This window comes from Fonsecaea nubica (genome assembly GCF_001646965.1).
Source record: "Fonsecaea nubica strain CBS 269.64 chromosome Unknown Scaff9, whole genome shotgun sequence".
Lineage (NCBI taxonomy): Eukaryota > Fungi > Ascomycota > Eurotiomycetes > Chaetothyriales > Herpotrichiellaceae > Fonsecaea > Fonsecaea nubica.
This window is the reverse complement of record NW_019173682.1, coordinates 370,786-395,111: the sequence shown is the minus strand read 5'-3', so window position 1 is coordinate 395,111 and position 24,326 is coordinate 370,786. Positions and strand designations below refer to the sequence as shown.

The following is a 24,326-nucleotide window of genomic DNA, read 5'->3' as shown; positions in this document are numbered from 1 at the left end:
AGAACTCTTCACCAGAATTTCTATTGAACCTTCTTCTTCTTCTCTTCCTCCTCGAGAAAAAGTAAACATGCCGACCGCTGCCCAGGCCTCGCGATCGCGGCTCATGTTCCACGTGACGTTCCACGTCGCCGACGCCGACGCCGACGAGTTCCTCCGACACCTGCGCACGACGTTCGAGGCCGTCACCGCCGAGCCCGAGTGTCTCTTCGTCGACAGGTACCGGGACCCGCGCCACCACGGGACGATACGGATCGTCGAGGAGTGGGCCTGCGACCGGGACTGGTTCGTCAACGTGCAGATGCCCAAGAAGTACTACGACGCGTACCGCGCGGCGACCGAGGACATGTACATCAAAGAGCGTGAGTTTGTACTTCCCGGCTCTTTTCTAGCGGGGGTTTGGTTTAGATCTCGGTGTCGGTATGGGGGTTCTCTCTGACTGTTTTTGTTTGACTCGAACGATTTTCTAGGCACGGTCGAGGATTGGGAGCGCATTCCTGGGTGGTGGAGACAGAAGCCGGGGTATAAGCCCGAGTGAGGGGAGGTACGGAGAGGGGCTTTGGCAGAGACTCGGAGGAGGGGGAAGAGTGAGTTTCTATTTCTAGCTACGAGACATACCTTGCCTGAGGAGCGGGTTGTTGGCAAGGTCAAGTCGTTATGGTCGAAAAAGGGAAAAAGGCGAAATTAGAGAGGAACCCAGATCCTATTCCATACTTGTAACTCCCTCGACAGACGATGAGATACAACAGTCGTCTACTCTACTCTACTCTACACGTCAAAGCCCGACTTCCCCGACACCACCCCATACGCGGCACTCGCCTTGCCAAACATGGTGCGCAAATCCCCGACCAGCACCTCTGGCAACTCCCACGCGGCAAAGTGTCCACCGGTTTCGTGCTCCTCCAAAAACACCACCGGCCCCATGGCCTTGACCCAGACCTTCGGGAGCAGGATGATCTCCTTGGGGAAGCGGGAGTAGCCCAGGGGCACGTCGACGTAGCGTTGGACCTCGACGACTGCTTCTTTCGAGGAGAACCCGTGCTTGGTGGGCGTCCTGTGCGTCTTTTCGTAGTAGATGCGCTGCGAGGCCGCGGGACCCGCGGTCGAGAAGTAGTAGATGCTGATCCAGGTGAGGGCCTCGTCGTCGGTCCAGGCGTACCCGTCGGTCCAGTCGTGGAGCTTCTCGTAGATCCACGCCAGGAGAGACACAGGGCTCGCCGTGACGGCGTAGCCGGCGGTCTGGGGCTTGGTGCTGTGCAGGAGATTGTAGCCAAAACCCTCCTCGCGGAACCAGCGGGAGCGGGCGAGCCCGGCCTTTTCGTACTCGGTCAGAGGGGTCGCTTGGAACTGGGCCCAGAGTGCCGGGTGGGAGGTGGCAGTGATCTCGGGCGGGTGGCACATGTTGACGTGCTGCGCCTTGCATGACTCTGGGTACAGCATGGCCAGGAAGCGAGTGACAAAATAGCCCAGATCTCCTCCTTGAGACACTTTTGCGAGAGTCAACGACGTCGTTCTTAGCACGGGTTTTGTATGGGCTTACCGTATTCCTTGTATCCCAGCTTCAACATGAGTTTATGGGCCACCTCGGCATGCTGTTCGAATTGGAAGTTGGCCTAGAATCGCAGTTCATAGTGTGAGCACACAAACTGTCCCATATATTGCATATCACTCATGGCAGGGCGAAATGACCAACCTTTTTCGCCGCAGAAGAAAACCCATAGTCGACCATACTCGGGACGACGACGTGGAACGACGGCGCATCATCACCCCCGTTGATCAGCAGGGGGAGGATCTTTGTGACTTCTGCAAAACTCCCGGGCCACCCGTGGCAGAAAAGCAGAGGGATGGCATTCTTGACGGGACTCTGCTGGTGGACGAAGTGGATGTCGTAGGTGCCGAACCCGTCGACGTCGATCTGGGTCATGAACTGCGGCAGCTCGTTCAATTTTGCCTCTTGTTTCCGCCAGTCGAAGCCGTCCTGCCAGTACGCAGCGAGACGCTTCAGGTCGGCCAAGGGTGTGCCTCTGCTCCAGGGCTCGACGTCGGGCAGCTCGTCCGGGAAGTCGGCGAGGGCGAGTTGTTGTTTGAGGCGCTGGATCTTTTCGTCGGGGATGTTGATCTTGTATGGTGTGATGGGCGACATGTTTGGTAGACTCTTCTTCTATTGAGTGAGTTTGTCTACTCCTGTCAAGTCCAGTCAACCAGCAATCCTACCTCTTCACGAACCTTTTGTAATCTACAAACATCAGAGGTCAGCAAACACTATACGCAAACACCCCAACACCTCTCGAACATTTTGACCGACTGAGATGCTCAAGTCAGGAAAAGAAAAATACGCCGTGTCCAATAACGAATCATCACGCGTCATTCCACAAATCGAGTCTAATCATACCGACACCTTGGGCCCTCCTGATCTGCCATGGTCAATGCCGCGGGTTTCGGCGTTCGCAAAGACCGTGATTTATGAGAAAACCATCTCCCACCACCCACATCGACTGTCGATTGCGACTTCAGACCAAACTCGAGGGAGAAAGAAATGCGAATAATCCGTCTCGTAACAGTGTCCGATATGGCTAGCAGCTAGAGTCCCGTCCCATTCTGTCCAACGCGACTGAACTTGTTTCTTCCCCATGGATCTTTTGATTTCAAATACACCCACCCACCTTGTGTCCGACGATGGGTCCTTTTGGCTCACGACATAGCAATATCAGGGGAAAGTACTGGTTGCATATTCCATCCATACAAGATCCAAGAGAACCCTCTCTTCCTCAAGGCTTGCTCGCGCTACTAAACCCACAGACTTCTCCGATCTCCAGCACTACCAACCTCAAACCTTCCTTGTCGAGCCCCAGTTCAGACTGAGACCGACGGAAATGCCTTCAGAAGAATGCCCCCAGATCATCTTCGGGGCCGGGTTCATCGGCAACGCGGACCCGTTCGTCAGCGACGAGGGCCTCAAAGCCACATATGACCTGATCGCCCAGTACGGGATCACGCGGCTCGACTCGGCGCAGCTGTACGGGGAGAGCGAGCGAAGGCTGGGCGAAACGAAAGCGGGCGAGAGGTTTTCCATCGACACGAAGTGGTTGATGGGGTGGAATCCCGGGTTGGCGACGAAGGAGGGAATCGTCGCTGGGGCGAAGGAGAGTGTGAAGAAGATTGGATGCGTGGTAAGTCGTGCGCTTCTCATGATACGCGAGAGAGGGAGAGAGAGAGAGAGAGAGAGAGAGAGAGAGAGATCTTCCAAGGCTAACTCACCATCCTCCAGGTCGACGTATTCTACCTCCACTGCCCCGACGTGACGGTCCCGCTAGAATCAACCCTCGCAGGCGTCCACGAAGCGCACCAACTCGGGCTGTTCAAACGGTTCGGCCTGTCCAACTACCCCGCCGCCGACGTGGTCTGGATCCACAACCACTGCAAAGCCCAGGGATACATCCTCCCCAGCGTGTTCCAGGGCAACTACGCGGCCGTGGCGCGCAAGCTGGAAACGACGCTATTCCCGACGCTGCGCGACCTGGGCATCGCCTTCTACGCCTACTCCCCCGTGGCGGGGGGCCTGCTGACCAAGACGAAGCAGCAGATCGTGGACGGGGCGGGCCGCTACAACACCAACTTCATGAACGGCATGTACGACCAGATGTACCTGAAGGAGTCGTACCTGCGGGCCCTGGGGGAGTGGGAGGACATCGCGCGCGAGCAGGGGTGTTCGCGCGCCGAGCTCGCGTACCGCTGGGTCGCGTACCACAGTGCGCTGGACGCGGAGTGCGGTGACGGCGTCGTCATCGGCGCGAGCAAGTTTGAGCAGATCGAGCCGACGCTGCGGGGGTTGAGGAGGGGGAAATTGACGGAGAGTGTGGTCGAGAGGATCGAGAGGGTGTGGGACACGGTCAAGCACGATGCGCCGACGGATGCGTTTGCAAAGTAGATGGAGATGGACCCGGCCAGGTAACAAATAACAGAGTATGGGAGTCATGTTACAGGAATGGAAGAGTCGAGATCTAGAGGAGATTGATAGACACTTCGTGCATCTGCATAAAAAGACGAATAGATTTTTGATAGTTGCTCTTAACATATGCTCTCCTCTCTCTCCCTCATTCCCTTCCCGCCCTCTCTCTCTTTGTGTCTCTGTGTCTGATCTATTTCACCAGCCCATTCACATTCACCTCACCGCCCTTATCCCGCGACAGAATCGTTTTGAGAACACGTACCAACACCTCCGCTGGCTTCTCCACGGGCCCGAAACTCCGCCACGCGATAAACCTGTCCGGTCTGACGAGGATGCACCCGTCCTCGTCGACCTCCCTGACCCGCTCCCAGTCGAGGTACACGTCCTCGTAGTCCTGCCTCCAGCCGATCGAATACGCAACTAGGGGAATGCCCAAGACGGTGGCCGCGTCCGCTGCGGCTGTCTTCCACGCGTCCCCGCCGATGCCTGTGAGGAGAGTGAACCGTCCGTGGCCGACCAGGTCGAGTAGCGGGATCGGTGTTTCTGGGATGGGCTTGTTGAGCCAGACGTGGGGCAGACGCGATCCGGGGTACGTCGACTTTGTGTGGTCGAGCACGGGGTCGCCCTCGAACGAGGGCATCGGGCCTTGATCGATTTGGTAGACGGCCGACGACTGATAGCGCTGGTTCATCTCGATTCCCAGGCCCTGGTACTCGAACCGGGTCCCCTGGACTGCCTTGAAGAATGCTTTGCGCCGCTCTCGGCCTTCGGGCGTCGCGTCGACGAGTTTCCCGAATTCGGACACGCGGGTCGCTGCGTCTGGAGCCAGGATTCCCGCGGCTTTCCACAGAGGGAGGTGGTCGAGGTAGCCTTGGAATGCTCTGCATCACGCATCACGTCAGAACGGTCCATGTCCCAGGAAAAGGAAATGGGATCGGAGGGTCAGGACATACCGGTCAACAATGGCTTCGCCGACAGGTTGTCGTTCCTTGTCATACGACTCGAGCAACTCGGGCCCGGCGAGACCTTTTGGCAGTAGTCAGCCATGCAGTTCTGAGACTTGGGAACAAAACAAAAAACCACCTTTGAGAACGTATGCAATCTTCCACGCGAGATTATACGCATCTTGGATACAGGTATTGCTCCCCAGACCATTTGAAGGCGGGTGTCGATGAACCGCGTCGCCGAGACAAAAGACGTTGCCGCTCGAATACTTTTCTGCGACGATGTCGTTGATCATCCACTTGGAGACGTTGAGGATCTCGACCTCGACCGCGTCGTCGCCAATCATCTGCCTGATGCGCTTCATCCACTGGTCGTGCGTGGGCGGCGGGTTGGACTGGTACCCCTGGACGGGGAACATGATGAAGACCCATTCGTGCCACGGCTTGACCATGCGCGGGAACCCGATCCAGGCAAAGTCCGGGTGCTCCAGGTCGTGCTGGTAGCACCAGTGCAGGTTCCCCTTGCGGTTCTGGATGTGCTTGCTCAGGTTGGCCTTCACGAGCACGTTCCACGCCAGGCCGCCCCCGGGCTTCTGCTTCAGCGGCAGGCCCAGCTGTGCGATGATCTTGCTGCGCGCGCCGTCGGCCCCGAACAGGTACTTGCACCGGATGGTGTGGAGGGTGTTGAAGACGAGGTCCTTGACCAGCACGTCGACGTACCCTCGCGCACGGTGGTCCTCGAAACTGACAAACTCGGTATTGAAGCGACAGATGAAGCCGCTGGTCGTCGCCTTGCGAATGAGGATCGGCTCCAGGTGCGTCTGCGGGAGGTCGATCGGGTCGCAGGGACTGGCGTCCTTGTATTTGCCTTCTATCAGAGGACCGTTTCCCCACGAGTAGAGTCGCGCGTACTCCTCGCCGGCCATGCTGTACCCGAATCTCGTGTGCATCAGGCTGTCTTTGGGGCTGGCCAGTTTGCGGCATTCGTCCTCGACACCGACGTCGCGAAGACATTCTAGTTCCGACGGCCTCCACGTCAGCTTTTCACGTTTGGATATCGTATCTTTCCAGGGAGAGGATGTCCATACCCATCGCTGCCATGTTTGTCAAATGGGCCCGCGGCGTCTCTGCCGTCGTGGACGTCGCCCCAACAATGATTCCCTTGATTCCTAACCAATGTCAGCCAGTTTCCTGGCCATTTCGTTTTTCTTCTTCGCAAGACTTCTTCTTCAAGGTTCATAGTCCATACCATGAGAACCTAGAAACGAGGCGATAGACCCTCCAGACGGCCCCGTGCCCACGACGACGACCTCGGTCTCAAAGTCCGGGCGGGACGCATCCCTGGTGTACGATCCATCGCTTCCCATGGCTGTAGCACGAAAAATGTTATCCTCAGAACAAAAGCAGCACTTGGGGATTTTGCAAGGGCGACGCAGATGAACCCCCGAAGCATATCAGCTTTATCCACGACCATCATGCGACGCATAGTTTTTCAATCCTCTCCCCAAGACACCGGCCTGCACGCACAGGATACGAAGTTTCCCTCTGCCAAAGGCCGCCGAGCGGGCTGGAACCGCGAATCCTGGGCGAAACTTGGCCACGGCTTTGGTGAACGCCGTCGATGGGGTTTTTGTGAGGGAGTGAGTAATCATGCAATTTATCATCCTTCAAGGCCATCAAACTGAGATGCTGATAACACTGATACACTAACTGCACTGACTATACAGGTCACGATGACTTGTCTGGCGATAATCTGGTCGGTGTGAGTTTTGCCGTCTGTGGATCGTCATCAACACCTTTCCACCCACACTCCACCACACTCTATACAAGGATGTATTACGCTAACCTGTCGCAACCTCGAGACACTATGCACCGCATCGGCAATATACAGGAGAGAAAGTGATCAAACTGTTATTCTGGTTAGTGTGAAATGGACTTATTTGATCCAATTTGAGAAGACGCAGACACAGAGACACTTGCACTGCTACTCGGCTGTGTTATCAGGCAGGCTTGGTGGCATTACCAGACCTATAGAGGGATCAAATCACCATCCCCACCCAGTACAGGCATTCCAGCATGTCCTCAGAAGCTCCTAAAGCCATCTCCTCGTGCCCAGATGTGAAATACATGCTCCGGCGTCTCCATTCTCGATACTCTTCTCGCTCAGAACCCTCAGGAGGCAGTCCACAGACTCTTGCGTATTCAACGGCTTCGTATAAGACGGTTCGTACTGGTGAAACTTCAAGCCCTGCTCCATGCGCTTTTGCAGCTCTGGAACGCTCGCTGTATCTCCCCAATCAGCTTCTGGAAATCCGAAAGAAGGGTTGCAGAGAGAACAAACCAAGTTTATGCCACGGCCGCACGGGATAGAGACTTTGTGACAAGTCCCCCTCGATGTCCTGGACGGGTGCGTTGGATCCGCGACCGTCGTCTTCCGAGTCAACAGCACCGGGACTGACCGCCATGAACAGGATGCCTTCTTTCTTGTACGAGGCGCTGAACTTGGCCATAACCATGTTCATGGCAGCTTTGCTTATTGAATACGGCACAGCCATGTCCATGTCGAGTTCGTTGGTAAAGTCGACGTCGCCCATGCCGCTTGTCAGTGCAATCACCTTCTTGACAGTCCCTTTTCGTATCAGGGGAATGAATGCCGCAGTTGCGTTGATTGTCCCGACCGCGTTGATGCTGAAGCATTCGTACAAGTCCTTGTCAAACACGTCGACCATGTCATAGCTGTTGTCAACAGGTCAGTTCACTTCACCCATACCCAGTGGAACCAAGCATACTAGTCTTCCAGAGTGCGAAAGGCTGTGGGCTTTGCTACTAAACCAGCGTTATTTATAAAAATGTCCACGCCTTTTCCGCCAGTGATCTTTTCAGTTTCTTCGGCTGCTTTCTGAATGTCATTAGTCCTGTCTCGCCTTGCTTCGTGCACAGAGGGGAATCCACACACTAGGAGAGCGCTTCGATCAGTAACGTCGGCTTCGATGACATGCACGTTTTTGATATTATGCTCCTTAAGTCTCGCTTCTGTCGCTTCCTTCGCAAGCACCAAAGAGACAACGACATTGGCCGGGTCTTTTGAGAGTTTACGCACAAACTCGTACTAATCGGCTGTCAGTTGATGGATTGAATAGAGCTCTGTGACAGCAATACATACCCCTATGCCTCGATCCGCACCGGTGACCACATAACAAGGCATCCTGCTTCGGAGCTGCGGTTGCACCTGTACTAGGGGATGAGGTGAACAACTTCGCGGTACGCCCGCAACGATCGATTATGAAATGTTGATTTCAAACCTCCCCATAATCTCTTTCCAAGACGCTATCTTCTCGCTCAGGGGATCGGCACTTAATACTGCATGAGGAAGCGTGACGTGCATCAAGACAAGTGCTTCCGTCGTGTCGGTAACGCCAGAAACCGTAAACGGCGTTTGAAAAGCCGATGGGGCCCATCCATGTCGCGATTGTCCGTTCTTTTGACCATGACCCTAGACCCGGATTCGTTAGCAAGTCACTCAACATGGTTCTCAATCATTCCATATGTTCCTCTTCACATGTTCCTTTTCCCAGGCAAGGTCATACGGTGGTCCAAATAAAACATCCGATACCGCCTAAAAATCTCCATAAGCATACCTATAAAAGACCTCGTTGCTCCGCTGACAAATTCATTGCGCTGGTTGTTGGATTTGTCGAGGACCAAAATGTACATATGCTGCTGAAGAACCCTTTTCTTCCTGCAGGAATCCATATCTCCAGGTAAGCGCAATCTCGCCATCCAGCAAAATGCCGTCGTATATTGTGACTGGAGCTAGTCGGGGAATTGGAGTAAGGAAGGCCTTGAGCTGCAACATTAACTCTCGACATGCTGACAAGGAACCAGTATGGCTTCATCCAATATCTCTCCCAAAATCCAGACAATATTGTGGTTGGTCTAGTCCGAGACAAGGTGGCGACAGACAAAAAGGTCCAACAAGATGGCTTGAAAAATGTTACAATCCTCCAGGCTGATATAACCGACCGTCAATCGCTGAATGCTGCTCGGGATGTTGTCAAGACCCTGACCGGCGGTTCCCTCGACTACCTGATCAACAATGCGGCATATGTGTCCCATCTTACCACTGGCAAATTTCTTGACGAGTTTGAAAATGACCCTGCGCCATTGGACGAGGACATAAAGACGGCCTTCGAAACCAATGTCGTCGGAGTCATCTACACAATCAATGCCTTCCTTCCCCTCATTAAAAAGGGCCGGGTCAAGAAAGTAGTGACGTTGACCACGGGCATGGCCGACCTGGATTTTGTCAATGAGCTTGGGGTCTGGGAATCAGCTCCGTACAGTATGAGCAAAGCGGCAGTCAACATTGCCGTTGCCAAGTACAGTGCTCGATACAAGGACGATGGGATCTTGTTCGTTTCCATCTCTCCCGGGGTGGTGGACACGGCAGCAGCCAAGGGTGAGTCGTTCTCCCAGCTTTTTTTCCGGTGGCTTTTACTGACTTCTGTCAAGCACCTGGTGTGGAAGGACTCGTTCAGAAGTTTCTGAAGGCAGCGCCTAACTTTCCTGGCCCCATGACTCCGCTTGAGTCAGTCGAGCAGGTGCTCAAGGTCGTGGACTCGAAGAGCATTGAGAATGGTGATGGGGGTGCTTTCATGTCGCACCACGGGAACAAGAACTGGTTTTAAGACACGTCAGCATCTGTGATAGCTTGAATTTAGATCAACCAGATCTCCTGGATAATCTGATAGTCCCTTGGGAATAGCCATTTCAGAGGTTTCTTCTCGCGAACTAGTAGCGATCACAATCTGGTTTTCTTGAAGGAAAATGATGTCCTGCATTTTTGGGCGCATCCAACATTCGGGTATCGCAATCGCATTTTGAAGGTTACTGAAAAAGACCGGCCATGCTGGAAGCCCGAGGAGCATATCGGCCGAAGTCCATACTGTCGGCCGCGGTTCATCTCGTCATACACACGGCGAAATACAAGATCTGACAAAGTCCTTTCGACGTGTCAAATTCTGAAGATCTTCATTGAACGCTAATTAAGACCCTGTAGCCCTGGCATTCGCCAACTGATAACGAAGAGTACAGGCGGGCGGTTGGGTGGATCAAGGCTTTGAAGGTTCGTCGCTGAATAAAGTCGGGGCTCTTCAAGACCGCAAACGGGGTTTCTCGCAACCCCGAAGTGCAGAAACGGCTACCGCGAACGCCGCGCATATCTCAAGCAATACATTCGTTTGTATGCGCATAACGAAAGTCGAAGGTATATAGGAAGCTTGCTGTGACTTCCCTCATCACCACTTGAGTCGGGTTCTGGTACTGTTGCGAGAAAGACTTCCCGAAGCGCAGGCGACATGGCGAAAGGACTCGGTCACCCTGAATTTCAGGCTTTCCGGCCATACGACTTCAAAGCCGCAAATGAAGACTATATGGAAAATGTCTTCTCGAAGCCGAACATGATCGTGGGGGCCAAATCTCGCGTTGGCATCATCACTTGTTGCGATGCCCGTAGCAGTCCCGACCAGTTTTTCCGGATGGGCGAAAATGAAGCCTTTGTGATTCGGAATGGAGGTGGAAGAACCGCAACCATGGATGTCCTTCGCACAATTGCCAGTATCGAAGTGCTGAGCGATATCAAAGAGTTGAAAGTTATCCATCACACAGGTATGTGTGCGCATCGGTAAAGTCTAGATCACGGTTCGCTCATGTCGACCCAGATTGCGGTGCGTTGTCATGCTCCGATGACTTTATCCGGTCCATGATAATAAATAACGACCCAACCATGAAAGACGGGCCGTTCCTCGACGGATCAAAACAATGGGCCGAGGCTTTGACCTACTATGCATTTTCGTGGAAAGAGGGGGAGACGGAAAGACAAGTGTTGGAACGAAGTGTAGTAGAAGATGTCCAATTTTTGAGAAGTCACCCCTTGATCAAGCCTTCAATTCCAATCACTGGTTGGATCTTCAATCAAGACAACGGGGCTGTGGAAGAGGTGGACTGCGGGTTGGTGGACGGACGCGATCCTCGCCAAATTGAATTGCTCAAAGAGCAGCTGTCCAAGACACTGAACGGAGAGGCGAAAAATATCATTGCAGATATCGGCAAGACAGCCCACTGATGAATGGAGCAAGAGGCACGGGATTGTTTGGGGATAGACCTGGTGCTCTGTCGTTTGGCCCTGTCGGCGCTTCAACGACCTTGACGGATGCTTTCGCTCGCCCTCACAAGGAAACACTGTGTCATGAGTCGTTTCCTTGACTTGATACAGAATATATTCGCAACATCTTATACCTCTTTCGTCGTCTGCACATCGTAAGCAATCGTCCTCGTTGTTGCGGAAATCGGAAGACGACTCGGTTGGCGGATTGTTTAGCTGGGCAATTCACCCACGGACAGGTTCATACTTGTTTCACTGTCAACAGGAATAACTATCAAAGCTTGTGGAGGTATGAAGCAACGGCATCGCTGTTTAGTCGAGCGCAAATTTGAAGTAGATGTGGTGTCTATAAACATAAGCTCTGTCAGCCATCTTGGGGAAATTGCCTTGCTGTCCTCGGCATCCTTTCTTCGCATGACTACTGTTCTTTTCAGCATTCAGTGGGATGAAATAGCAGTGACAAGTCGAATAGTGACATGATGACTCCATTGTTTCAACTGAGGATGCTTCCAGCCCGTTGACAACCCTTTGACATTGTGGAGTGTTGTTACTGAAAGGCATTAGGCGGGGGAAGACTTCAAACCTGACATCTAGTACCATGAGGGTGTACTCAAACGATGTAAGACAGTGGACGTCACAACCTCGATATAAAGGGGGGGAGTTGGTGGCGTTGAACTTGGTGCAACAAGGAGAGGTGAGTGGATGTTGGACGCTGCGCAGTTGCGGGCAAAAGAATGAAAATCCTGCTTGTCAGACAAAATGATTTCGTCACAATAAAATCAGGGGCTTAAAAGCAGCCACGGAGCTTCTGACGTCTCTTCTCTAAAGAGCCACAACATGGTTGATGCCCTTTGACTTCTACCAGACTTCATTTTAAGCGAGATATGACCCTATCTATCCTCACTGAGGAGATCTCCACCATGGGCATAATGGCCACGGCGAAAGTGCACAAGGCACGAACAAACATGCTCTTGCTCTTCCGCCTCATTTCCTACAAGAGGTGAAAGGGTTGACATTGACTAGAACGAAATCGCCCTACAAAACCACAGGAGGCAATGCAGAACATTACGCGGAAATGTGCCTCTATATATGATACTAAACAGAACAGTTTCACAGCAAGATTCGAAACACAAGAACGACAGAGGTGCCACTTACACCTATATCCAAGGTGTCCAATGCAGACAAGACTCACACTTTGTTCTCTCAGTTTGTTTATACCGCAAATTGGTTTCTGACCTTGTTTAGACAGCGATGAGTTGAGGAACCCCAGGTGACACCCTCACACAATCTACGCTTGCTTCATATTCATCGTCCTTTTAGGCTGTTACCAACTCTCTTTATGGAACAAACAACTCGTCTTTCTTTGACCTGTCAAGGCCGACAGAGACCTCCTTGCGCTGTCTCTTAGGACATCGTGCTCCAGGGATAGTACTTGCCTCTCCACTCAAGTTCCGCCGACCAGAAAACTTTCAGAGCCTACCGATCTCTACTCAAATCCTGTTCATCTCGGCTTTTCCCAAAAACGACATGGACCACCACAAGGAACAGGAAGCCGGGCGCCAGCGGATGAGGATTCTCTTTCAGCAGAGAGAACTGGATCGCGGCAGTCTCCGACACAAACGCATGTTCAAGACCGCCGAGGAAGAGACCAAGCAGGCCAGACGATTCACCCCCAACGCACAGGCGAGGAGTCAGCGGGAGCTGACGGCAAGCCGTGGTCAACCTCCAGTGTTTGACGAGAACATCTGGAGTAGTGAGAGACGCAGACCAGCTCCCAACGAAATCCGTTCAGTCAGCCCTCGGACTCGTGTGGACAAAGATGGCGGACGTGCTGCGGGCAGCGACGCTGGTGGTGACGGGAAGAAAGGCACCGCCAGTGGCGACCAGGCTAGAACAGCGTCAGGGGCTTCTCACAACGGCGACAAGAAACCAGACAATTCTGGCTCCACCGACAAAAAGAAGTCCTCTTGAAAAGCATTCATCTGCCCGGCAGGTGACGAACGGTAAACGCCTTCATTTTCTTTTGGGTCTTTGACGAGAAACCAGTGACTAACTCTTGTCCGTCTTTGCAGCTTCTATCCATATCCTGTTGACTTTGTGGGACGCACCCAAGGGTACTGGAAAGCCACACGGACTGATCGTCCACCAGATGCACTTTGGAATACGCACACTCTGAACTACCGCACTCATCCTTAATATTCTGGAGCCATCACATCACGGTTTCAGGGGCATCTCAGCCTTGCCCCATCCCTCGAAATGCAGACTCATACACCCACCGCTTATCCCTATCTCCGCACCACGAAAGAAAATAAAAGAAAACGACCATTGGCGACGACCATGCCCCAGTTCTCTGTCTTTTGGGCGGGAAAACGAAAATGAGCTTTGGAAACACAGCACGGAATGGTAAGGAGAATTGAGGAGATGGGTGCTTTCGGTCTTATCGTCGTTTTCAGGAATAAAAAAGAGTCGGTTGGCCAGGCATTTAGTCAGTCAGGCAGTCTTCTAGCATATTGGAAATGGAAATGGAAAGAAAGTCGAGATACTGCAAAGGGCAAAACTCTTTGATTTCTGCACCACAATCTTATCTCGTCTTGTCAAGCTCTGTCTGGATGGAATGACCGATTTGTTTTTGTCCTGTTTTTTCCTTTTCTTGTTTCCCTTGCGTGCCCCATCTCGAATCCACCCCTTGCTTGTAACGTAAAGTCAGGCCATGCTTCCGCAAGTCGGCTAATGCGACTGATACCTTCCTGGCTTGGGCTTCGAAGATGACTGCTATCATCCCGGCCGAGCGGCGGAAAAAGGCCCTCGGTGTGAAAAAGAAAAGTTCCCCCTACATTTGCATAGCCAGCCTTGCCAGCCTCAAGGGAATCCAGCCATCCAAGCGCCGACCGAAGACCCTTTTGTCCGTGTGACTCTTCATACCTTCCAGCTCGCGCCAAACAGTCATAATAGAAGCAAATCCACAATGAGATATAACATGACCTCCCTGTACCAGCCTTCGCCATGACCATGTGTCTGCCATATTCCTCCCCAAAGTCGAATCGTGCTTGGAAAGATCGGCACCATCTTCGTCACCGCTAGTCTTCAGTTTCACTTTCATCATCGTGTTCCCTCTTCAGGCCTCTCTTCTCATTTTTCTGACCCTCGTCAATCATCCTCAGAAGGTCACTGACATAATCCCGCAATGTCCGACTGACGCTCAACACATGAAAGAGTCCATACTTGTGAGCTCCAAACAACCTCTCGTTAAGCTGAACCCCGTCCTTCTCAAAAGGTTGGCCATGCTTGTTTGCATATCGCGCCAGATTCCGTAAAACCATGACACTCATCCAGGGTATGCCGCAAGGATGGAAGGTCTGATCCATTGCCGTATAGTGCCATTCGTGCTTCATCTGGACGGGATCCGAATCTTTTACGTCTTGCGCCAACGCGTGGATGACGTTAGACTGTTCGCTAGCTGCCGAGGGGAGATGCACACGGAGGTGAGGACCAAGCTGGTTGCTCTTGGTTATTGCAGATTGGCGCCCGCAATGTACCCAACGGCAGACCCATTCACCATCAATCGCCTTGAAACGTCCATCGGGGAGTTTTTCAATTCTCAAATGGTCCGTCAGAACATGGTTCCATAGAGTTTCGCGTCTTGTATGCCAGACAGGACATATGTTTCGGGGATGGACCCGGCCGCTTGGATCCTGCATCTCAGGACGAGACATATCCCAAAGACATTTGAACAGTGGTCGACCTTGAAGATCGACGAGAATCCTCCGTGGCTTGATCCCCTTAATGATGAATCTGGGCGTCGGACCATTAATCACTTGCGCCTGTGCCGAGACGAATGTGTTGGACACATTCTTGATGAAGTCAGCCGCAGGTACAGGATTGTTCTGTGCGAATTTTCCCTGGTATGCTTGCCAGATTGCGATTTGCGTAATGTCATCGGTCGGAGACTCCTCGAAGCAACACCGGAGCCACCTTGATGAGCGTTCGGGCTCGACGAATTGCAGAAGATGTGCATGCACTTCAGGGGGAATGATGGGAATCGACGCGGGAACTGACGCGGCCTTAGGGGTTGGTTTCGCCACGACGCTCTCTTCGTGTATGATGGACTGGTAGAGCAAAAGACTCGTAAGGCGAGCAATGACGTTTGGTAGAAGATGGAAAGCGTTCGAGAGGACTTCTGTACTGTTCTCTGGAATAGCCGTATATTCGTAGAGAAAATCGAGCGTATTCTCCAGCAGCTCATTGTCGTCCAGCAGGGTGAATGAAAATAACCGTTCGACCGTCGATAGAGGCACGTCAGTGAGGCGATGCGCATCGGCCAATTCGAGGCCGATTCTGTTGATTGATCGCAAGGCGGAGATGATCATACTCCGGTCGTCGGACTCGAGGTATGGAAGGAGTGACATATAGAGCGGATCTTGGGGTTTCATTTCCCAGTACCTGGTCACTTGCTCTGCAACTTCGAGAACCGACTGTTTGTACTCGATGATCCGGGGTTGGTTGGGGAGTGAGAGGGCAAGGGTGAGGAAGTCCCTGAACAAAGGAAACTTGGAGATGAACACAGCATTCTCTTCGAGGATCACCATGTTGCGGAGGACGAGGACAGCCTCCTTTAACTTGTCCAATCTCTCGCAGAATTCGGCAGACTCCAAATCTTTGTCCACGACCTTGGGGTGGACAGCTTGTATGCGTTCGAGCAAGTTTGATGTCCCGAAGGCCGCGTTCAACGTATTGAGCGGTTGACCTTCATCATCTTCCTCGTACGTTATTCCCCATTTGACGCCACAAATCAGTTGTGTAATCTCCAGCGCCTTTTCCAGTAGAGCCTCAGCAAGATGAGGAAATCCCTCGAATTTGTACTTGTCACCCCGCTCAAATGACACTTTGACCAGGTGGTGTAAGGCGAAGTCCTGCTCTTCTCGGAGACCTGATTCCAAACCATGGAGACACCTCAGGTATATGTTTGGGCCATTCAAACCTGCTGGGATGAATGATTTCAGGAATTGCTGTGGCTCGGGGGGAACTCGTGGCGCGTTGACGGCTTTGGCATGTGCCTTGCGAGCATAGTATAAAGGATCATTCCCCGGAGTGTGGACTTGTCGAAGGGTCAGCGCAACAGGCTGTCGTGGCTCGTATTTGTCAAACCAGTCAAAGCTCGAGTTGCGAGGATCATTTGAGGTGTTGGTGTAAGGCTGTTGTAAGGGGGGCGGTGGAGCAGAGGGAGAGTCTGTTGCGCGGAGAGTGCGACTGCGTGGAGGTGCTATCTCTGGCTGGAAAAGCTGAGTGCGTTTAGGGTCTTGCCTCAATTGACCTGCGAGAATCATGTTAACGAAGCCAGAATCGTGTCAGAGTAGGTGTCAGAACATACGGGTGGGATATCTGCTTGCACTTCCTTGCTCTTCTGGTTCAGTCTTCTCACGCTTGGGCGTGACCTGATTCTCATCTTCGCCAGAGTCTACATCTGGTCCTCCACTGTCCGCCATAACAGGCTCGATCGCAGCGCGAGAGTTGGGCACAGGGTAGTTTTCAAGGGTTCGTGTTCGCAGATCGCCTCCTTTTGCACTGATATCTTCGAGGATTTCTCGTGGTGGCGGCTCCTCCCCCCAATATGTAGCGATTTCGTAGGCGCTATTGAAAGAAAAACTCATGTCAGAGAAGAACGAAGACGTGAAAGTGCAGTCTTGCTTGGTGTCACTCACGCAAGATTTTTGTAATATACCGTTTTGAGTTGAAATGTCATGACTGCCTCATGGGTCTTGCCAAAGCCAAACTCCTTGACGAGCGTTCGCCATTGCATTCGCTCAGCAGACAAAGCGTCATAGCCCCCTCTGTCCATGACCAGTTTGTACAGCTTGAACAGAGAGATCGGCCGGCCGCTAACCTTGCCCTCACGGTCGAAGGGTGTACTGTCGCCGCAGCGCGTGCACTGTCAGCGATGTGGTCTGTTTGTGCTCGCATCGAATACCGACTCACCCTCTCTTCTCATGGAATTCGGCCACATCGCGGAGGAATTCGTCCTCATCCTCAATCATCTTCCGCGGAGGATCTGCCATGTTGGCTATTGCGCAGCTCGAGGGGACTCGGTTCAGAAGGTCACCGGCTGATGTATGCTGGAGAGCACGGGGTCATGGCGCTGCAGACAGCGCCTGATGAGAAGGAACAACGATTGTGAAAACGAGAGACGAAGAGGTTGTGATAAGTGTCGCAAGGATCGACGCGATGCCTCTGCGCATTTTGCGCATTTTGCCCTTTTGAAGCGGCCCTTCACTTCTCGGCTCCAGCCGCGCGGATCAACATTTCCGACTGGCCGCCGCCTCGCCCAAAGACCCAGAAAAGCGGTTCCAACTCTCGTCGTCGCCCTCCGCCCTCCGCTTCATTCTTCACTCCTACTCGGTACTTGGTATTCAACTCCAATGACACACTGCCCAAGCATTCTATGCCACCATTTCTTCCATATCTTCATGGTAATGTCCCATTGTAGCTCTGTGCAGTCACGTCACGATGCCTTCGCAAACAACTGCAAACCTCTCGCAATCATTTCCTTTGTGTCTGCCTCTAGAGAAATTCTCCTATGCTACCATGCCGAATGAAAGCATCGTTCCCATCCCCTGGATCCATCTCCATAGCAAAGATACTCTCTTTGCAATCTTTGAGACCAGTCCAGTTCAACTGGAGGATGGTCGAGTTGAGGAAAGACAAACGTTCAAAGTCTTGCATGATCCCGAAGTCATGGTAGAGATAACCGCTTCAGTACCTCTCTGTTCTTACTGCGTACAGGGCTCATCAGCTTACAGGAAGAGCTCGACCTCCATGCTTTGTCGGTCGAGGCACATCGTGCTATAATGCAGATACCGAATGATGCAACTGACACTGTCCCTCTCGTCACCGTCTTATTCCAAGTGTCTATCATTGCGATTAAATACCCTCTGCCTTGTGGACAGGTGACTAAGACCCATATCCAAGCCTTCATTGCTCACCAGACTTCAGATCCGACGATTTCAGATTCGCTTCTCCAAGGAGGAAGACTACTGCAAAGCGATGAGAATACTTTCGCGGGCGAATGTGCCTATACTTGATCCCGCCACCTTTCCAACTCTTAAGTCACGAGCAGCGACAAGGTCAGAAGCGACGAGGTCAGCTGCGCCGAATCCACCAGCACCCGGCGACTCTGCTTCTCAGAACGAATCATCACTGCCCGGCAAGAAGAAACACACTGCACACGATGACATGATTGCTCTTTCGCTGTCGCAGCCAGGCCCGGGAGTGCAGTCTGCAATGCCTCCTCCTCCACAGATATTTCTGGCGCCACCACAGTCAGCACAGTATTCTTCGAGCACACTGCCACCGCCCGCCCTTGGGCCTACATATGCCAAATCAAACATATCACTCAGCACGGCCACCACTCTTGTTGCCGAGAAACAGCAGCTCAGGACCCACGGTATGCACAGCCGAACAGAGGCCGAGGGCGCTGGCGACTCACATGGCCGACGATCAACAAGAGCGTCTCATGATAGCTCTAGGCTTCAAACCTCCAGGGGGGGCACAGGCCTAGGACTCCGCGGTGGGCACTTAGCATCGAGGCTAGTGACTTCTGAAGTCAACAACCAGACTTCAATGCAAGGAGGCGAAGGGGGCAATCCCATCAGTAGAAAGGGGAGAAATGACAAGGCCGGCACGGATGTGGAAGTCGACTCAGAACTTACCACCATCGAAACCACAAAGGGTCGGGAAAAGCGAAGCGCAACGAACAAAGCCACAAAAACTCCAGCTACGAAAAAGCCCCGATCCGCCGCCGCAACACGTAAGAGGACTACGACCACCACAAAGAGAGCCCAAGAAGACAAGGGGGTGCCGACTGTTGATGAATTACGTCAACAACCAGAATACAGTATGCTGCCGAACAGTACGATCATCATTAAGCCCCGAAGCATTCCACGTATGGCAAATAACTCGATCGGGTTGAACCAGACTGGAAGCATGGAAATTGACGAAACAGAGTACGAGGCAGACCAGGCCCCGGCTCAGGGCAGTCCATGCCTCGGCGGCACGGTCAACAGGCGTCTGACTCGCTCTCAGGCACTTTCGAGTGTTTCGGTAGAACCTGTCGAGGACAGAGACCGAGACGTCTACAATGCGGCGCTTCCACCGTGTACGCCAGCAGATCAGATCATCATGGACGCTGCGACTCCAGCATCGCCAGTCTTTCAGGGCCACAACATCTCCCTCGCTCAGCCCAGATCATTCTCGTCCCACCAGGAACCACAAACATTCCTGCATTCGCAAATCCCACGGTCTTCAGCACCTGCTCCGGCCGACGTCGCCCTCCTCGGTCTCGCACAAGAGTGTCTCTCTGCAGATTCATCCTTCAACCTTTCATCCGCCCAGTCCCGCCTCGAGGCCTGGTCCAGGCTACCCGAGCCGACGCAGGCGACAGCGCTGAGATCTTATTTCTGTGATTTGATCATGACGGATGGATTCGCCCAGCTGTGCAAGACCGTGGATGTGTTTTAGGAAGGCGCAATCCTCGAGGGGAGGATGTCGATGATGACCTCAACTTCAACGACGACGAACGCACCGACATCAGATGCTGGTTCGACACATGAAGCAGACGAGGAAGAGGAGTAAGAATGTAGAACGACAATCTAGGAAAAGAAAAGAAAAAAGGAATCAAGCAGGAGGGCAAGAGGTTAAGAAGAAGGCCGGCGAAATACAATGCCCCAAAACGCCAGGGGAAACAGGAATAAACCACACGGGAAAACAGAAAGACGGGGATCAAAGAGATCGAGAGTGATTTCTTTCGGTCGGTCGCACCACCAAAGACGGATCTGAGAATCACCAGACGGGGAGCCAACCGGACTGAAGGAGAAGAACGAAAAGGAAGAATGAAACAGGAAGGGGAAAAGAATGTGAGAGCAAGAGGCAAAGCAGGAGGTGCACTCCAATACGCAAACGGAATTCACTCTAGACTAGTTGTCGTCAATGTGTACGAGTATGTATGTGAATTTGAGCTTGTGGGAACTAGAAAAGAGAAAAGAGCAATGTACTACTTAGTAGACTGTGAGGGCTTGAGATGTTGATATTCGACAAGGGCAGTGATATCACGGTAGTTACAGACACGGAGATCAAGACAAGGAATGAATGGCCTTCTGCGTAGGTGAAAATGCAGGAAAACGAAGCGTGTCAAACCAGTAAACAGCCTTGTGTTCATGTTGGCCTCATTTCTTGTAAGCTATCTATCCGTGCCACAGGAAGTACTGCGACCCTGCTCTGATCTATCCGATAGGCTTGCTAATGTTGATATGCTCGTAGCAAACTGAGTCGCTTGTGTGAAACACAATGCGCACCACGACTCATCCTCTGCCGGGTTAAGCTGTACCAGCAGGTGTGATGTTTCAAACTGGGCATAACTGGCTGCCGCCCCGCCCCGTTTATTCTGTTCGATGCTACAACCAACCAGCCAAACGCCTGTGAACAGTCACAGATAGCCTGCCCAAGTATTCGAACAGTTGAAAAGGGGACCCAAGATACACAACACAGATATGCCAGGTCGGAAAAACAGCACAGCAATCAAGAAATACATGGCCTGACAGCAGATTTGAGAAGAGCGAGAGTTTGCTGAAGCGAGAGATCAATAATTGTGAAGAAGTCCAAGGTTTGAATCGGTTTGGATTTGTTCCATTTTAGGGTCGCAAGGGTGATTCTGCCTGAGGACAGTCCCATATCTGCGACTTGACAAGTACACACAAAGGCGTATTGAAAAAAGTTGAAAAAGGAAAAGGTGGTCCACCATCTGGACCAATTCGCTCTGGTAGTGGTATCGTTGTCTCCAAGCTCCAACGCTGAAGATCGTCTTAAAACAGTAAAGAAAAATGTCATGTGCAAAGTTCCTCCAACCAGGACCCGGTCAGCCAAGCTCTGCCCACTCGCTGGTATAGCAGAGTGAAGGACAAACAAAGAACAGGTACGAATTCCGGGGGTATTACTCGCTAAAAGCTCAAAAGATGAACTCCGCGAGCAGGTCGCGTCCAAGGCTCAGCTCATCCGACGCCCAAATGACCCCTGAAAGATGATGTAACACCGTTCCTAACGCCGGGCTAAAAACGCGATTGAGGTTGAAGAGGGGGAATACCGCTAATATGACAGCATTCGATGGTTGCGGGCGCGCAGGGCATCGACCCCAGGTCTTGGTCCAGCAACAGGAGTATACTGTAAAGTCATGTCCAGGTCCATGTCGCAGTCCAGGGTCCTCCGTCCCATGGCAGTGGGACTGGAGTCGAGAGAGGGCGAATGTTGGCCAAAGGCAAACGTCTGGGCTCGGAGAAGTTTGGATCGTTGTTTCACTTTTCCGAGACCGCGTTCACAGTCAAGGATATGTTCTTTTGCGTCCATCTCAACATAGTTTTGAGGATAGCATCGGGATCGATAGTCCTTGAAAAAAGTGCTATAGCCTCCATCTAAGATGTAGGCTTCAGGGTAAGTGAGCGCCGGGTAGCGATCAGCATTAACTGCCCGGTCTTTGTTGCGGATGAATTTCGCCATAAGAGGGGCTCGATGAGCAGAATATTCACAGTGAAAGATAAGGAGAGCTCTCGGAGTGGGCTCCACGTCGAAAAGTTGAGCAGACAGCTTTTCCTTGTCGTTGAAATTTACAGCACCTTCAATATGACCACCGTCATACTCGTACTCGAATCGGCAGTCGATGATCACCCGTTTCTCATAGAGATGATCGAAATGTCCATCTAGGATTGAAACCATAGTCTCCTTTGATATCCTAGGCAGACAACCTGTCTCATCTTCCGGGATGAAGTGGGGTAATTGAGGAACATGGGGTGCTTCGACGTCCATGATCGAAGGTAATAATGGTGGAGGGCTGAGCCGTTCTTTTTCTTGCTTCATTATGTCTTCTGGGTGTTCAAACATGCTCAGAGATCGTCGGAACTGCTTTCGAGGTCTGACCAGAGGGTTGGAAGTCTTTCTCATGTGAGTCCCGACAGGAGATCCATTACGAGACGCATGACCAGAACTAGTCAGACTCGGGCGAGACCTTGGAGGGGCGAATACTGGAGCACCTAATCGTGAGGCCGCTTTCTCCTGGCCGGGCGAGTCTGCAAATATCTCGGACAGAGATAGCGAGGACGACGTTGCAGGTTTGCTTGAGTAGTTGCCATTGCCGAATTTGAATGGTGGTAGTTGACTTTCGGGTGTAGGCCTCTGGGCTAGGTTGCCTGTACTGAAGCCCTTAGCTCTGGTTAATGTAGGTCGCAAAAACCCTTGTTTCCGCCTGTCTTGAGGGAGATTGATCTGAAATGGCTCGGTGGGCGAACCGCAAGGCGGCGAGGGGATCGACAATAATGAAGTATCCGAGGGGGTCAGGTCTGGCGTTGGTGACTGAAGCTGTATTGACGCGGTACAAAAGGGCATTTTGTGCGGTAGGGGTGAGATGTCCATGTCCATGTCCATTATGTCATTGGGTGCGGGAGAGGAAGATGGTATAGGAGGCGTTGTCAGGTTTCCTTCGTGGACCGTCAATTGGGAGATTCGTGCACCAATGGCATTCATTACTCACTTTGGCCGTCCTGTGCGAACAAGCTATTGGGAAAGAGTGACCTCCGCGGAGTTGGGACTTGCGGACTGAGTTCTTGTTAGCACTGAAGTGAACGGCATTCTTTCCATTGCAGGCTGGGGACAGACCTCTGGTCGATGTGGAAGTTTTGTGAAAGGTCGGCAGCCAGGCTGGCCGTGGGCGAAGAACCCCGGACCGATTTGAGGCTGAAGTAGTCCGACTTTGGCTTCTTCATCGATAGATCTCTGAAATTGAAGCTGTTCGTAGCAAAGGATTTGGCAGCCGCGAACGACGACGCAAAGCCTGGAGGAGCATCCGCTCTGTAACCACCACCGCAGTGCCCCAAAAACGCCGGGGGTTGCATGGCTGCCAATGGTGATGAAGCCTCAATCATGTTGTCGGATGACGAGACCTTGACTCAAATGCTACCTCTTATATTTCCATTGACAAGCCACCCTTCCAGAAGCCTCGTCAGTGGACGCCGTCAGAGAAGGCGCTGTGCGTTTGGACCTCGTCCGAGGGGGTCGGGTCGTACAAGGACGTCGAGGTCGAAATCTCGGTGGAGGTGAACGCAATCCTGACCGGCGGGTGTCAATCGAGGCTTGGGCAGGTTGATACCGGTCGCTTCTAAGCAATCATACTGCACAAAGGTCCGTGGGTTCGTGGTTATGTGGTCGACTGTCTGTCTGCCAGTGATGATCAAGGCGAAGAGGAAGTCGAGGAACCCAATGCACAACGGAGACACCAGACCACCGAGCGAGGAACCCCTTCTCGCACTGACAGGAGACAGAAGACTGAGAAGAAGCGTCTAACCTGCAGCTCGGTGGCTTGAAGAAGGAGGGGAGAAGAGAGTTTTAAGGCTGGTGCAAAGTCAGGTGTGTGTTGTTGCTGGGCAGCATTGAAGTTGGAGAAGTGGGCGGGCGACGGTGGGAGCAAAATCAGCTTAGCCGGCCTTCACTGGGCCTCGCTCGGAGCACTGCAGTCTGCAAGGTACAGAGACCAAGAGCCCCAAAGGGCCTAGAGACGCACTGCGGGGCCCGCCTGTGGTAGTTGCTGTGAATCCAGAAGTCTGGTTGGCGCCGAACAACCGCTTGGCTCTGTCACTGGCACTGGCACTGACAGCCGCTGGAGGCACTGGATGATCCCTCGTACTCGTGAATATGGGTCGAATAATCAAGTATAATTACCGCCAGGGGAGTTACCGTTCGAAACGAGCACACGCACATGTCCCATTGACACACAGACCAGAATTCTAGGAATACTTCAACCATATGAGTACCGAATAGTTAGTCTACCTAGGGAACTCACATGCCTTAGGGGCAGCCTGGAGCAGGTACCTCAGCTGCGCCGCCCCGACGCCCGTGGCGTATTACCCATTCCTGCTTAACCAGAACCCACAGTCGCCCTCGGGCTCCACCTCCACAGCCTGGAAAGGCCCCAGTCTAACAGGTCAAGTTTCTGTACCTGGAGCCTCGCAGTGGGCGACCAGGTCTAAGGCCTACTACCTATAGGAACCTTAAAGCATTTAACAATCTTTGTCCTTGTTAGAGCTTTTCTCCACCTTGATTGCAACACCATGTTTTTTCAGGTTCCTCGTTTTATCACACGCCCACTCAGCGGTATCCTCATCGTGGACTCTATCTACTGTTCCCCGTCACCCAAGCTGTCATGCAAAAACGATGTCATAGCCTCGATACCATCTTCTGATCG

At 52.6% G+C, this 24,326-nt stretch overlaps 11 protein-coding genes across 11 annotated transcripts; 6 read left to right on the top strand and 5 right to left on the bottom strand.

The window, feature by feature from the left end:
• Window positions 1–67: 67 nt before the first annotated feature.
• AYO20_02213 (hypothetical protein) lies at window positions 68–535 on the top strand (the record flags this gene model as incomplete). Its single annotated transcript, XM_022640518.1, has 2 exons — window positions 68–359; window positions 468–535. The coding sequence occupies 2 exons, from the start codon at window positions 68–70 to the stop codon at window positions 533–535; spliced, it is 360 nt and encodes a 119-aa protein (XP_022503575.1).
• A 230-nt stretch (window positions 536–765) lies between these two features.
• Window positions 766–2,140, bottom strand: AYO20_02212 (hypothetical protein; the record flags this gene model as incomplete). The annotated part of the gene is made up of 3 exons (XM_022640517.1): window positions 766–1,484; window positions 1,538–1,610; window positions 1,691–2,140. The coding sequence occupies 3 exons, from the start codon at window positions 2,138–2,140 to the stop codon at window positions 766–768; spliced, it is 1,242 nt and encodes a 413-aa protein (XP_022503574.1).
• Window positions 2,141–2,870: 730 nt separating this feature from the next.
• On the top strand, window positions 2,871–3,925 carry AYO20_02211 (hypothetical protein; the record flags this gene model as incomplete). Its single annotated transcript, XM_022640516.1, has 2 exons — window positions 2,871–3,167; window positions 3,266–3,925. The coding sequence occupies 2 exons, from the start codon at window positions 2,871–2,873 to the stop codon at window positions 3,923–3,925; spliced, it is 957 nt and encodes a 318-aa protein (XP_022503573.1).
• A 211-nt stretch (window positions 3,926–4,136) lies between these two features.
• On the bottom strand, window positions 4,137–6,257 carry AYO20_02210 (hypothetical protein; the record flags this gene model as incomplete). Its single annotated transcript, XM_022640515.1, has 5 exons — window positions 4,137–4,827; window positions 4,900–4,972; window positions 5,030–5,905; window positions 5,979–6,059; window positions 6,140–6,257. 5 exons carry the CDS (start codon window positions 6,255–6,257, stop codon window positions 4,137–4,139), a joined length of 1,839 nt encoding a protein of 612 aa, XP_022503572.1.
• A 725-nt stretch (window positions 6,258–6,982) lies between these two features.
• On the bottom strand, window positions 6,983–8,095 carry AYO20_02209 (hypothetical protein; the record flags this gene model as incomplete). The annotated part of the gene is made up of 4 exons (XM_022640514.1): window positions 6,983–7,173; window positions 7,232–7,626; window positions 7,680–7,999; window positions 8,054–8,095. The coding sequence occupies 4 exons, from the start codon at window positions 8,093–8,095 to the stop codon at window positions 6,983–6,985; spliced, it is 948 nt and encodes a 315-aa protein (XP_022503571.1).
• Window positions 8,096–8,678: 583 nt separating this feature from the next.
• AYO20_02208 (hypothetical protein) lies at window positions 8,679–9,578 on the top strand (the record flags this gene model as incomplete). Its single annotated transcript, XM_022640513.1, has 3 exons — window positions 8,679–8,720; window positions 8,776–9,349; window positions 9,403–9,578. The coding sequence occupies 3 exons, from the start codon at window positions 8,679–8,681 to the stop codon at window positions 9,576–9,578; spliced, it is 792 nt and encodes a 263-aa protein (XP_022503570.1).
• Window positions 9,579–10,247: 669 nt separating this feature from the next.
• AYO20_02207 (hypothetical protein) lies at window positions 10,248–11,014 on the top strand (the record flags this gene model as incomplete). The annotated part of the gene is made up of 2 exons (XM_022640512.1): window positions 10,248–10,557; window positions 10,611–11,014. The coding sequence occupies 2 exons, from the start codon at window positions 10,248–10,250 to the stop codon at window positions 11,012–11,014; spliced, it is 714 nt and encodes a 237-aa protein (XP_022503569.1).
• Window positions 11,015–12,580: 1,566 nt separating this feature from the next.
• AYO20_02206 (hypothetical protein) lies at window positions 12,581–13,024 on the top strand (the record flags this gene model as incomplete). Its single annotated transcript, XM_022640511.1, has 1 exon — window positions 12,581–13,024. The coding sequence occupies one exon, from the start codon at window positions 12,581–12,583 to the stop codon at window positions 13,022–13,024; it is 444 nt and encodes a 147-aa protein (XP_022503568.1).
• A 1,106-nt stretch (window positions 13,025–14,130) lies between these two features.
• Window positions 14,131–17,106, bottom strand: AYO20_02205 (hypothetical protein; the record flags this gene model as incomplete). The annotated part of the gene is made up of 4 exons (XM_022640510.1): window positions 14,131–16,364; window positions 16,422–16,681; window positions 16,753–16,959; window positions 17,027–17,106. The coding sequence occupies 4 exons, from the start codon at window positions 17,104–17,106 to the stop codon at window positions 14,131–14,133; spliced, it is 2,781 nt and encodes a 926-aa protein (XP_022503567.1).
• A 448-nt stretch (window positions 17,107–17,554) lies between these two features.
• On the top strand, window positions 17,555–19,564 carry AYO20_02204 (hypothetical protein; the record flags this gene model as incomplete). Its single annotated transcript, XM_022640509.1, has 3 exons — window positions 17,555–17,785; window positions 17,848–17,994; window positions 18,041–19,564. 3 exons carry the CDS (start codon window positions 17,555–17,557, stop codon window positions 19,562–19,564), a joined length of 1,902 nt encoding a protein of 633 aa, XP_022503566.1.
• Window positions 19,565–21,184: 1,620 nt separating this feature from the next.
• AYO20_02203 (hypothetical protein) lies at window positions 21,185–22,980 on the bottom strand (the record flags this gene model as incomplete). The annotated part of the gene is made up of 3 exons (XM_022640508.1): window positions 21,185–22,566; window positions 22,620–22,684; window positions 22,745–22,980. The coding sequence occupies 3 exons, from the start codon at window positions 22,978–22,980 to the stop codon at window positions 21,185–21,187; spliced, it is 1,683 nt and encodes a 560-aa protein (XP_022503565.1).
• Between the last annotated feature and the right edge of the window lie 1,346 nt (window positions 22,981–24,326).